The sequence below is a fragment of the Ipomoea nil genome, unplaced genomic scaffold, assembly GCF_001879475.1.
Source record: "Ipomoea nil cultivar Tokyo-kokei standard unplaced genomic scaffold, Asagao_1.1 scaffold3147, whole genome shotgun sequence".
Lineage (NCBI taxonomy): Eukaryota > Viridiplantae > Streptophyta > Magnoliopsida > Solanales > Convolvulaceae > Ipomoea > Ipomoea nil.
The window spans coordinates 1,584,991-1,598,108 of NW_017619575.1; the positions used below are offsets into that span (position 1 = coordinate 1,584,991).

The window sequence follows — 13,118 nt, forward strand, 5'->3', positions numbered from 1 at the left end:
ACACAGGAATTTTGTGAGACTGCTCGGTTTCTGCCATGAAGGAATAGAAATTTTTCTTGTCTATGAATTTGTTCCCAACGGCAGCCTTAACCAATTTTTATTCGGTAAATATTTATTAAACTAGTCTTTCAGTTTGGTTTAGGAATTTGAAACCATATCTTTTCAAGTTAAATGTTGACCTGCAGATCCAATAAAACGTGGATATTTGGATTGGGGGAGGCGCTACAAAATTATAGAAAGCACTGCCAAAGGACTTGTTTATTTGCATGAAGAATCTTGTATTCGCATGATTCATCGCGATCTCAAAGCTAGTAACATTCTACTCGACGCAGATTTGATCCCAAAAATTACAAACTTAAGCTTGGCTTGGTTGCTTGCTTTAGACGAAACCCATGGCTCTACAGATCAAGTTGTGGGAACCATGTAAGTACTCCTTACTAAACATTTCATTTAAAGGTGAAGTATGACGCTTCGCAAAGTAATTTGATTAGTCAACTTATTGGAGTAACATGTCGAAGATAACCATGCTATGAAGTTATATTTGTTTACGTTAGTTTATTTCTAGCTTATCTATAAGATTATAAATGTAGGCTCATCTTGTACGATTTTATTAGATCAAAATTAAAATGTCCCTAGTTTTACTTTGTGTTTTAAATTTACTCTTGCCTTTCCTACTGGTGGCGATCATATTTAATCTTTAAAATAACAGGTTTACCTACTTCACATTGCAGGGGATATATGGCACCAGAGTATATGTTGCAGGGTAAATTTTCTATTAGATCAGACGTATATAGTTTTGGAGTGTTAGTCCTCGAAATTATAAGTGGACAGAAACATAGCTATTATCAAAATGGAGAATTAATTAAATACCTTCCGAGCTATGTAAGTATGAATATCAGTATCCGCATGCACTTGAGTAACAAATTTAATTGTCATAAATAGCATGCGAGTGTTATTGCAGGCTTGGACACATTGGAAAAACGGGTCTTCTTTAAATGTGATAGATCCAATGTTGAGAGGTATATCAAGTCCTGTGCCTGATATAATTAAATGCTTCCAAGTCGCGTTGCTGTGTGTTCAAGAAAAGGTTGAAGATAGACCAACAATGGGTGAAGTTGTTCAAATGCTAAGTAACTTATCTACGAACTTTCCAGTACCCTCAGCCCCTCCATATGTCATTCCTAGCCGCGTAAATTCAGATGCTTCAATCAATGAGATGTCAATTAGTGATGATAATGAGTATCCCAGATATGTTTTGGAAGAATGAAATTAATTTTGTTTTGTCATTATTGTATAGATGAAAATCTAAGATGTAATAGGAGACAGTAATTAGGTAAACTTCGATGTCATATATAGTGAGCTGAGTCATATATGCACTACATATGGATAGAGACAAGGGAAAAGTGTCAAATTGGCCCCATAAGTCAAGTAGATAGTACAATTGGGTCCCCTAAGTGAAAAAAGCACCATTCAAGTCCCCTAAATCGGTAAAATTGTTCAATTAAGTCCAATATGACTTGTTTATCAGGTTAAATCGATATGGTGTTGACACGTGTCCTTATTTTATTTTTTAAAATAAATGTTTTTTATTTATTAAAAATTAAAAATAATATTTATTATAAATTAATTAATAATAATAATAATAATAATAATAATAATAATAATAATAATAATAATAATAATTAAATTAAAAAAAATTTTTTAAAAAAAAACAGCCACCGGCTGTCTGCACTGGACAGCTAGTGGCTATCTTCCTTCTTCACGGTTGTCTAAGGAAGGTGGACATGGACGTCTGGCCGTCTTCCTTACTTCCTTACCCGCCACGGCTGTCCGCGAAGAAAGAAGACAACCACGGGCTGTCCGGCGCGGACAGCCGGTGGATTTTTTTTTTTTTAAATTTTTAAAGTATTATTATTTTAATTAATTAATTAATAAAAATAATATTTTTAATAAATAAAAAGTATTTATTTTAAAAAATAAAATAAGAAAGACACGTGTCAACACCATATCGATTTAACCTGTTAAACAAGTTATATTGAACTTAATTGAACAATTTTACAGGTTTAGGAAACTTGAATGGAGTTTTTTTTCACTTAGAGGATCCAATTACACTATCCACTTGACTTAGGGGGCCAATTTGACACTTTTCCCTAGAGACAAATATATAGGGTAAAATTAAATGGAGTGTAACTGCTTTTTCTAATGTTCATTAGAGTATAGTATTATTTTAAAGGAGATGCAGGCAAAGATGGGTGATGTCCACTGTCCAATCTAATATTACGAAGATGTTAACTTTTTACCTAATAAACATTATTTTTTCCCTATATGATGAAGGAGGTGAAAGAAAGCACTTGACATGAACCTAAGCCATATTGAGTCAGTCAATAATGTTTGAAAAGAGTAAAAGCCTGTTGTGAAGATAGGAGCAATTGAAGCATGTGCTCCATCTCAACTAAAAACTTAAGCTGATAGTTGAATTGCACATTAATGATTATATGCTCAATAGGAGCCATCTGTACGTGATTGAGCTGACAGTCAATTTTGGTGTCATTATTTTAAATTAATTACTTTTTTATATTATAATATTTATTTAGTTAGTTTAGGATTTAAACTGCTTATTTTGCTATTTAAATTCCTACTTGCTAATTATCCTAACAGATAATGTTAGTTAGGATTATATTAGATTTACGACTTTTTGTTTATCGAGATTAGTTTGTTAGGAATTCTGATTACAATTCTACGATTATAAATATTGTTATCTTATACGAATAATAAAATTGATAGTTGAAGAATGTTTTGAAGTGAAAAACTGACAGATGATTCAAGCACAAAAACAACGAACAACATGAGAATTGTAAATTCGCGTTGTGATACTTTTTTTTAAAACCTTATTTGCTAGCTCCTAAAGATATAAAAACTTTATTTGCTACTCCTCAAAGGTGCGCTGCAAGGTGCTAGGAGCGTTGTACTCTAGGCCCACTTCTCAAAATAAAACGAATTTTGATATATTTTTTGAGCACTCAACAACAATTAGATCTAGCTAATAAATAAGAACAAAGAAAGACCACAAATTCCTTGGAAATATTTCTCCTCCTTTTGAAATAATTCATTACCTTAATTATTCAATCAACGTAAATAAGTAAGAAAGGAGTAAGACATGAGAAAAATTGCTCTTGAGGGTTTTCATCTTAATCTTTCTTTAAGAGATAAAGAAAAGGAATAAAACAAAGAACATGTGAAGAGGCATAGGAGACAAAGCATCTTCCATCAACTTTCCTCCGAAATCCAAAAAGACAAAAAAAACACACAATAATAATAATAATAATAATAATAATAATAATAATAATAATAATAATAATAATAATAATAATAATGCATTATTAAAATGATCTAATGGGTATATTTTAGAAATCAATTTCTCATTCACTCCTTATCTATTTTATGCGTACAAAATATTGATTTTGTTTGTTTCTTTTAGGAGAATCAAAATAAAAACAAATTAACATTCTTGTCAAATAAAATTATGAATTTTCTAGAATTCGAGAGAGTTGAGAGTTCAGCTACGATCAAATCATGGTGGTCCATACTTACCAAGTGTGTTGACGTGGGGTTGTCTTTTATAACCCAGTGTTGCCGAGAACCTATAAAAAAAACTCTCAAATAAAAAACAAAACAATAAAACCTTTTTTCTAGCCCAAATTTAAACTTTCAAATCAAATTTGTCTATAAAAAACTCCCAAAAAAAAAAAAAAAACCTTTTTTCTGGCCCAAATTAAACTTTCAAATCAAATTTGTCAAACCTTCTTTTTAATCATAGTGTGAAGACAAGATCAAACCAATTAAGGTTTAAGGCAAATTATGCTGTGGAAGCGTGTCCACCTTGCAAGGTGGACATGGTTCCAAAACTATTTATAATTATAAATATATAGTTCAAAAATTATGAATATATAGTTCTATAATTATGAACATAGAGTTGTGAACATAATTATGAATATATAGTTATGTAATTATGAATATAGAGATTCAATAATTGTGAATATGAAGTTCAAAAATTATGAATATATAGCTCTATAATTATGAACATATAGAGCTCTATAATTGTGAATATAAAGTTCAATAATTATGAATATGAAGTTCAAAAATTATGAATATATAGCTTTATAATTATGAACATAGAAACGTGTCCACCTTGCAAGGTGTGCATGGTTCCACAACATATCGGTTGAAGGTTTAATTTGAATTTTTTTTTAAGTCCTTGGCCACATTGGGTTATAAGATGATATATACGTAGGTACTCTCTCGAGCTCTAAAAAACTCATAGTTTAATTTTCTATCACAAAGGGTTCTTCAAACCTCTATTTAAAAATAAAAAAAAAAAGAAATACTTATGATTTTTTACAAGGTAGGCTATTTGACAAACCTAGCTGAAAGCTTAAAAGGAGCTAAGAGCTTAAAAGCTATAAGCTAGGAGCTGAAAATTGAAGAGCTGTTAAGCTAGCTGTAATGCTTGGAAGTGTTTGGTAAAATTAGCTTTTTGATAAGTTAATAAATGTAAAAAGACAAAAAATGACATCTTCATAAAATTTAATTTAGTTTGTTTACAAATTAAAATTTAACATTTTGTCCTAAAAAAAATTAACATTTTGAAATAAAATTATTAGCATAATCATGATCTAGCATCCCATAATGAAGTAGCAACTAACAATAATGTTGAGAATTAATTAAGAAGGGAATTTAAATTTCCTCCAACCAAACGCCCTGTAAGTGTCTACAAAATAATAATAAACTCCTAACTTTTTTTTAAGAATGACACTATCTACCCACCCAATCAAAACTCCAGTAGTCTCTTTAACTATTTTTGCCATCAGTAACGCCACTTTCCCTATTTTATCCCATTCTATATATTTACTCTCATTTCCTCCCACAATAATAGGTAATATGTTTTCAACTTTTAAATATCTTTTTAGCTAAACTTGTCAAAAAATAGTCTAAAAGTATTTAATTCATTTACCTCTATCATCATCACTCTAGAGGCGAATTAATCTGACAAAACTGTGATCACTTAAATATAAAATAAAAATAAAAATTAAGTCATTAAAATGTTTAGATAGTAATACAAGAAAAATTATTTAAAATTTTATTAATTAGAGTAATAGGAAAAGTATTATATTCTGCTAGCATATTCCAATAATTCCATGCATGGCTATAAAAACAACTCACTCAACCACTAGTTACTAATAATATTTCGATTTTAAATGCAACTATGCAAGTGGATAATATGAAATTCAAAGCCAACCACATATTAAAATTTCTCATATATCCTTTCGATATAGGAGACATCCAAAAGAACTTTAACTCAAGATTATTATATTACATTTCATCTCGTCACCACTTACATGAACGATGATATTTTCTCATCTACTTGCATAGTGACCCTAACATATAATAAGCACCTCCACATAGGAAATCAACCAACTCGACTAGAGTTGTCCCAAAACTTAATTTCTATCTTATTATTGCAGAAAATTATACCATGGATCAGACCCGGGTCTATCTTACATTATATTTACAGTTGACACATTTTGTAAACTTGTAAACAAATTGAAGGTATAATATGATAACTACAAGACGCATAAACTCTAAATACATAAAATGTTAACTGCATTATAGATACAGTGCAAGTACATAATATATTATGTTAACGGTAGACACATAATTTTTGGATTAAGATTCACAATACAATATGAATCTGGCCTTATCTTGGTCCATGATATAACAATGGCATTATTGCTATATCGGCCTACCTAAGGAAGCTAGGTTATTGTTAACATCATTGAGATATTAATTAGTATATTAAATCAGTTGATTAGATGAAGTTGTTTCATTGTCTTTTTGCACTTTATTCATTAAAATACTAAAATGCCAGCAGCATTGCCTTTCTGTCTCCCCTATTAACTCAAACAAACTATTAACTCGGCCAAACTCAAACAAACGATTTTTCAGTCTTCTTCTTTTCAACAAAATGGCCAGGCCTAAAATCTTGAAATGGCTGATTTTACTCCTAGTTCTGCTCACATGCAATTTCTCCACTGCAAAAGAAACGCAGCCCATAACAGAAACCTCCAAGCTCCATAAGTTCTTGAATTCAGTTCATCAATGGAGGAATCGGGTGAGCCAATCAGAAGACGGGAATCTGAAGCTTGGAGCTCCTATGGTGCTGGTGGGAATCCTTTGTTTCATAGCCGCAACTATATCGAGTTCGGGTGGAATTGGCGGGGGAGGCTTATACGTACCGATTCTAACCATAGTTGCCGGGTTTGATCTCAAAACATCCTCGAGCTTCTCGGCATTCATGGTGACAGGAGGCATAATTGCTAACGTTGTCTGCAACATGTGTGTTACTTCTCCGAAGCGAGGCGGGAAGATCTTGATTGACTTCGATATAGCGCTATTGTCGGAGCCATGCATGTTGCTGGGAGTGACTATTGGGGTTATCTGCAATATTGTGTTCCCAGAGTGGCTCATCACGGCTCTGTTTGCCGTGTTTCTTGCTTGGTGTACTACCAAGACGTTCAAGTCCGGGGTTTCGTACTGGAAACAGGAATCTCAAGGGCTAAGGAGAAGTGGGAGTAGAGAGGTGGAGAAAGGGTTGCTGGAACACAAGAACTTTGATGGGAATGAAGGGACTGTGTTGAAAGAAACAGCAAATTGTAGAGTGGGAATTCCATGGACGAAATTTGGGATGCTGATTCTCATCTGGTTTTGCTTCTTTGTTCTGTATATCCTTCGTGGGAATCGATATGGGAAGGTATATTAGTATATTAGTATATATGTCTTCTTTCTTATCATCTTCTTAGCTTTCTGCAAAATCTGAGTTTCCTCTGCATGAAAAGTGAGTCCCTTTTTCCTTGATTACTTGATGAAGATTTAGATCAGATCAATCCTTTTTGGTTAAAATAGTTAAATATTCTTGAATAATATTGAAATGAGTAGGCAGAGTTGTTGATCTGATCATAAAAGTATTCTTTTAAACAAGTAGCCTTTTTTCTCCCATACATGATTGTGTGGACATAATTATTAAGAAACCTTTGTCTGTACTATGAATAGCCTAGATTAAACTATGTGCTGGAAAATACATGTATTTTGGCAGATTGTATCAGAGGAAATAAATGAAAAAAGGTGGCAAGTGGCAACAATATCAGAAAGTGCTAGTAGCTATATGAGATTGTATTTTCTCTTGTTAGGACTCGAACTTGTAACATGGCTCTGATACCACTTGTTAGGATCAAACGAATGTGCACTTTTATTTCCTTACATAACTACATTTTCGAGAGGCGGGTGTTGGACCTTGTGGTAACCCGAAGTACTTGGGACAATATATATGCAGGGCATTATTCCCCTTGAAACTTGTGGAGTTGGGTACTGGCTCATTTCATCACTCCAAATACCTCTTGCTGTGATCTTTACAGCATGGATCCTGTTTGCCTCCCACAGTTCAGCTTCCCAAGAGGTATTTATTTTCTAAAATTTCTTTAATATTCCAATTAAGAAGCAGCATTAATTAGTTGTTTCATCTTGTGTGGTGAGGTTTTTATTTTCTAAATTTTCTTCAATCTATTGAAGGAAGAGGCAGGTGAAGGTGTAAAAGGACTGTCAAACAGGCTTGTTTTCCCCATGATGGCCTTTCTAGCTGGGCTTCTTGGTGGAGTGTTTGGCATTGGTGGTGGAATGCTCATAAGTCCTCTCCTAATCCAAGTTGGAATAGCCCCTGAAGTAAAGATTTTCTTTTAGCCATTTTGGGTTTCACAGAATTTGGAAATTAAACCTAATAATACTATGTTTCGCTGCAGATCACATCAGCAACCTGTTCATTCATGGTGTTTTTCTCCTCCACTATGTCAGCAGTGGAATACCTTCTTCTGGGAATGGAGCAAGTGAACAGTGCCCTCATCTTATCCAGCGTTTGTTTCGTGGCATCACTTATCGGGCTGGTTGTGGTTCAGACAGCAATAGAAAAACATGGGAGAGCATCACTGATTGTGTTCTCTGTTGGAACAGTGATGGCTTTGAGTACTGTTTTGATAACTAGTTTCGGAGTTATTGATGTCTGGGAAGATTACAGGACAGGGGAATACATGGGATTCAAGCCCCCCTGCTGAACAACAGAAGAAACAAAAAATATGAATTGAAGTTTTGTCAGTTTTGTGCAAGTTCTTGTATGCATAGTTTCACCTTCAATAACCCCAGAGACTTTTTCTGAACTAAGAGCCTCAATTTTGTAATAACTGTATAGTATGGTGCATCAAATATTTTCTGTATTAATAAAGGTCCGACAATAATTATGAATCATGATATGACTTGTTGACAACTAAACAAACAAAATCAATAAAGAATTTGCAGCAGACACTTGTGGAAAATGAAATGAAAGCACATATATATATAATTGATGGTGAAATGATCAGGCGTGGGCTCCTTGTTGATGATTGAGCTTCTTCTCCTCTTGAACTGCGGCAGTTGCTGCAATGTAATAGGAAACTGAGAAGAGTCCATGTATGAAGCACAGTATCCCTCCCACTGACAGATAATGCTGATGTGAAATCCCACAAGATCTTCTTGATCTCGAGTTTGATAGTGTTCCCATCACCAGTATTGAGAATGCAATAACGAAGATAAGCCTGATTATCAACAAAAATGCTATTTGCTTAGGCTTTTAGTTGAGATGGAATACATGCTTCAATTTGGTATCAGAGCCATGCCAAAGGTCATGGATCCAACTATGAGTTTAGGTTTTTAGTTGAGATGGAACACATGCTTCAATTTCGGTAACTATGTAGTTACAAATTTAACTGGAGCAGCCTGTTGGCCTTCTTGGTAATTGAGCCAGTCAACTATGAGCAGCCTAAGCTGGTTTAGCTAAGGTCACAAACAGAGATTTATTTAGTGCATATGGTTTAGCTAGGGTCAGAAGGTGGGGTTTATTTAAGCGTGAAATTAAGACAAACCATTGCAAGACAAGAGATGCAAAAGCAAGTTGTTTGTTGGAAGAGGATTGGTCCATTTCTTCCTTGGATCTGATGCAAATGCAGCCACCAAGCAACTTTGAAATGACTTGTGCCAGAACCAGAAGTATAGTTGCAGCCAATCCTAGCTTAAAAGCTTGATAACTAGGATCTCTACATTCAAATATCCACACCTTTAAGTTGTTAACCTGTTCCATATATAAATCCTTAAAATGGTTAGCTTGCTGCTTCAAATTAAAGTGTCATTAATGATTGATCTGAGGCCGGGCAGAACAAAATTGAATTGAACCACTGCACATACCTTATTCTGAGCTACCTCGGCTTGAATGCCGAGGATGCCAGCTGCAATGTCCAAAATCATGATCAGAAGACAAACGAGAATGCCTGTGTGTTTAGCCATCTTCGCCGCCATTACACCGAGCCTGGATTGATCTAAAGAGATGCAGTAGTAGTGGTTCTTGAACTACAAGTATTATAAACATGGGCCACATTCTTAGCTTATATATATACTTTAAACTTGGTTTGAGTCTTGGAGAATCAGAATAAAGTGAGAGTTAGTATTATAAATCTGGGAAGATTAGCTGTGCAAATGGAGAAAAAGGTGAACTTTGTCCTGAAAGAGTTGTTTATTCTGCTTTAACTTGGCTTGTCCTTATCTTGTTATGTTGGGATGCTTTTCCACAGGGAGCAAGGAAAGCAGGGTATCAATATCATCAACACCTGCAGCCCGGAATTCAAAAGCATGAACAGCTCAGATAAGAATTTAGTCAATCCATCTTTTTTTTTTTTTTTTTTTTTTTGCCTGACGAGAGAAACCCACAATCACTTTCTTGTGAACTGGTAAATCCGGCCTTGTAACCTTAGCCAGTAAAAGACCTCTAGGAGGTAACCAGTCTAGATTGCCTATAGGCTATAGCTGACCAACTCAAAACAAAGAAGTCAATAAATCAAATTTAGAACTTTGTGGTTACTAAGCCAACGCTAGATTAACTTGGTTGGGGTTGTTCTGGTGAATCGATCTTCTTGCATGCATGCATGCTTATATTCCAAACTCCAAAGTCACTTTCACTTGCACGTTACTGCATCTTCCAGATGGGAGGTATTAGGTTCCCAGGCCACTTTGCTTCAAAGAGAAGCACTGTATATTCATTATATAATCATATATATGATATATCCATAATTTTTACTATAATCTTAAAGTTTCTTTGTTTATTGTGACATATATATAGTTTTCTTAATAACATTTTGTCTTTAGTAAGTGTATTTAAATAATTATTACTAGTTACAATATCACTGGAACAATCAAATGCTAAATGACCAACAATATGATAGGGTGGAAAGAATAAAACATATGATAGAAAATAATGAAAATAAAATAGAATTTTATTAGAAATAAACAGCAGTTTAGACTTTAGAGAGAGTATAATCAGTAATTGATAGTTCAATTAATTTCTGGATTGTAATTGTATCAAGGGAATTAAAATTTAAAAACATAAACAAAGAAAAAGGGAGCAGATGAAATGGGCCCTCAAACCAATTAGGCCCAATTCATATAGATTTAGATTTAACTTTTTCTCAATTTGGCCCAAATCGTATAATATTAAACTCTTATGTATTTTCAAAAAATTAAACTATTATGTTAACCATATTCAGATAAATTTCAGGGACATACCCTATACCCCTCTAATAATATCTTGATTAAGTTTATTGAAAATAACAATCTTACACTCCTTTAAAAAAAAAAATCTTACACTTTAGTTTATAAAAAAGTTAGCTACCACCACTCGAAAATGCATTTTGGTTAAAACCCATCTTGACCTTAGTCAATAAAAGATTACAAAGACGTAAATCAGTCTAATTATCCATAGCTAATCGATTTAAACTTGTAAATTGAAAAAATTGTAGGTGCAGGTTCCAATTTGTTCCTTACATACTATTAATAATTATTCTTTTTTGTTACATTTATTACTATAAATCATTTTCCATTTTTTTTTATCTAAGGGAATGGGGGGACCCGCCTAGGCTATTGCCTAGCTCTAGAGGTGCTCTTCTGTCATGTTATAAAATCTTTATCCGCTTCTAAATTTTCCATATTAATTTATGGTGAGTTGATAGCGATTTCAAGTGAACTTCCACCATTAGATTCAAAGTTTAGTTTCTTCTCTTTTACTCGTCATTCTTCAATTCTCTTATCGTCCCTTATTACTTTTTTCCCCACTAATCTTGCCTACACAACATGTACCTTAATGTGACATCTCATTAATGATATCATGCATTGTTTTTTTGTAGAGGTAAGGGAATTTATACCATGTCATATTTTGGTGCACATATATGTCTGGGTGCATGTGAGAGAAAGAGATAGCGGTCCTGCTTCTTCTACTCCGTATTTATTAATCAGAGCTGGCAGCCATTTGCATTATCCATGGAAGCTAAGTCCTGCTTCGTTATAGTCCAAATTCAATTCAATGCAATCACACTAGTTTCGATTAACTTTGAAATCTAATTATTGTTAAATTTCATCAAGAAAAGAAAATAAAAGAATGGTGATATGTTTATCCCTATAACTTAAATACTCCTACAAACAACTCATCACTTTATCTCCATTAAACATACTTCCTCAAACTATTTGTTATGGAAGACTCAACTTGTTAACTTTTTTCGTAATCAAAATCTCAGTAGACACGTTGAAGACACATTTCTGTGTCCGGCTTCATTTATTAAGGCTCTGGATGAGTGTCTTGTTGTAGCCTTGCTCCGGATAAGTGTTTTGTTGTAGCTGCGCTCCGAATGAGCATTCCGTTGTAGTTGCGTTCTGGATGAGCGTTTCGTTGTAGCTGCGCTTCGGATGAGTGTTTCGTTGTAACTGTGCTTTGAACACTACTGGAAATTCTGAAATTTCCGACCACCTGAAAGTGATCTTAAATCAAGTTGAAAGTCTTGTTTCGACCACTTTTGGTATCCGGAAAAACCTTTGTTGCTATTTCCGACCACTTTTTGGACTTTTTGGTATCAACTTAATTTAAGATCATTTTCAGGTGGTCGGAAATTTCAGAATTTCCAGTAGTGGAATGAGTGTTCCGTTGTAGCTGCACTCCAGATGAGTGTTTCATTATAGCTGCACTCTGGATGAGTGTTCTGTTGTAGCTCCGCTTTGGATGTGTGTTCCATTGTAGCCGATCCTGCGACCAAAAATTTGGTCCTTTAGGAGTCTTTTATTTTGTTCGTGACAAAGTAGCATCAAAGGAACTACATGAAAACTACATCTCTACAAAAAGACCAACTGGCTGACATCTTCACCAAGTCACTGACCACAACAAGGTTAAATGATCTAAGGGACAATCTCAATGTTCTCTCTAGAGAATCTTAAGTGTGAGGAGCGTATTATAACTTAGTATTCTAGGCACACTAGAATTCATATCCCTCTTCTTATATTATTAAGAATATTACCATTACCAAACTCTTTTTATCATTATAAATACATCTTTTCATTATATATTTTTCATTACAATAGATTGATTAATAATAAGATCATCATTCCCAAAATTATTATTCTCATGCTCTTTATGTGGCTAATAATCATTGTGAATATAATTATGTTCATGAACCAAGACTATGTGGTCTAATGGTACCCGGGTTGGACTTCCATTTGGAAGGTTGTGAATTTGAGCCTCAGTGGAGGCATTATTGGTTCTTTGTGTTTCAGTAGGTTGAGAAAGTATATAAACAGATACTACATTGTAATAGAGTCAGTAACATTAAAAAAAAAAATGTTCATGAATGGGCTAACCCTATGAACTTGTAATAAAAAAAATTAAAGTATCCAATTAAATAGAGTCAGGTGGGTTGGAAAAATTATGAGGAAATTTTTTTGAAGAAATGCGTATCATTACTCTAAAAAAATTATTCTAATAGCTATTATTATTATTATTATTATTATTATTATTATTATTATTATTATTATTATTATTATTATTATTATTATATTATTGAAAAGTAGGATAGTAAATGGAGTCAATGTTGGGCAACTGCCAATTAAGGCGGATAAGGTGGAGTATAGCAAGGGGTAGTTAGACATTGAAGACTTTAGGGGGCCATCTT

The 13,118-nt window shown here is 33.6% G+C and overlaps 3 protein-coding genes across 4 annotated transcripts in view; 2 read left to right on the top strand and 1 right to left on the bottom strand.

Moving 5' to 3' along the window:
- Positions 1 to 1,286, top strand: part of LOC109167071 — a 39,369-nt gene extending 38,083 nt beyond the window's left edge. The window contains exons 29-31 of the mRNA XM_019315974.1: positions 186 to 423; positions 732 to 882; positions 962 to 1,286. Of these exons, the coding sequence (XP_019171519.1) occupies positions 186 to 423; positions 732 to 882; positions 962 to 1,267 (695 nt within the window). The 3' untranslated portion in view covers positions 1,268 to 1,286. The remainder of the gene's footprint in view (positions 1 to 185; positions 424 to 731; positions 883 to 961) is intronic.
- A 4,592-nt stretch (positions 1,287 to 5,878) lies between these two features.
- Positions 5,879 to 8,352, top strand: LOC109167306. Of its 2 annotated transcripts, none has more exons than XM_019316329.1 (5): positions 5,879 to 6,808; positions 7,388 to 7,510; positions 7,624 to 7,773; positions 7,851 to 8,161; positions 8,263 to 8,352. In XM_019316329.1, the coding sequence occupies exons 1-4, from the start codon at positions 6,023 to 6,025 to the stop codon at positions 8,157 to 8,159; spliced, it is 1,368 nt and encodes a 455-aa protein (XP_019171874.1). In that variant the 5' UTR covers positions 5,879 to 6,022; the 3' UTR covers positions 8,160 to 8,161; positions 8,263 to 8,352. The 2 variants fall into 2 exon arrangements, with proteins under 2 accessions (XP_019171874.1, XP_019171875.1); XM_019316330.1 differs by having other exon boundaries at positions 7,851 to 8,155; positions 8,257 to 8,349.
- A 6-nt stretch (positions 8,353 to 8,358) lies between these two features.
- On the bottom strand, positions 8,359 to 9,507 carry LOC109167307. Its single transcript, XM_019316331.1, has 3 exons — positions 9,322 to 9,507; positions 9,003 to 9,208; positions 8,359 to 8,675 (listed from the first exon to the last, which is right to left on the bottom strand). Exons 1-3 carry the CDS (start codon positions 9,430 to 9,432, stop codon positions 8,459 to 8,461), a joined length of 534 nt encoding a protein of 177 aa, XP_019171876.1. The 5' UTR covers positions 9,433 to 9,507; the 3' UTR covers positions 8,359 to 8,458.
- Between the last annotated feature and the right edge of the window lie 3,611 nt (positions 9,508 to 13,118).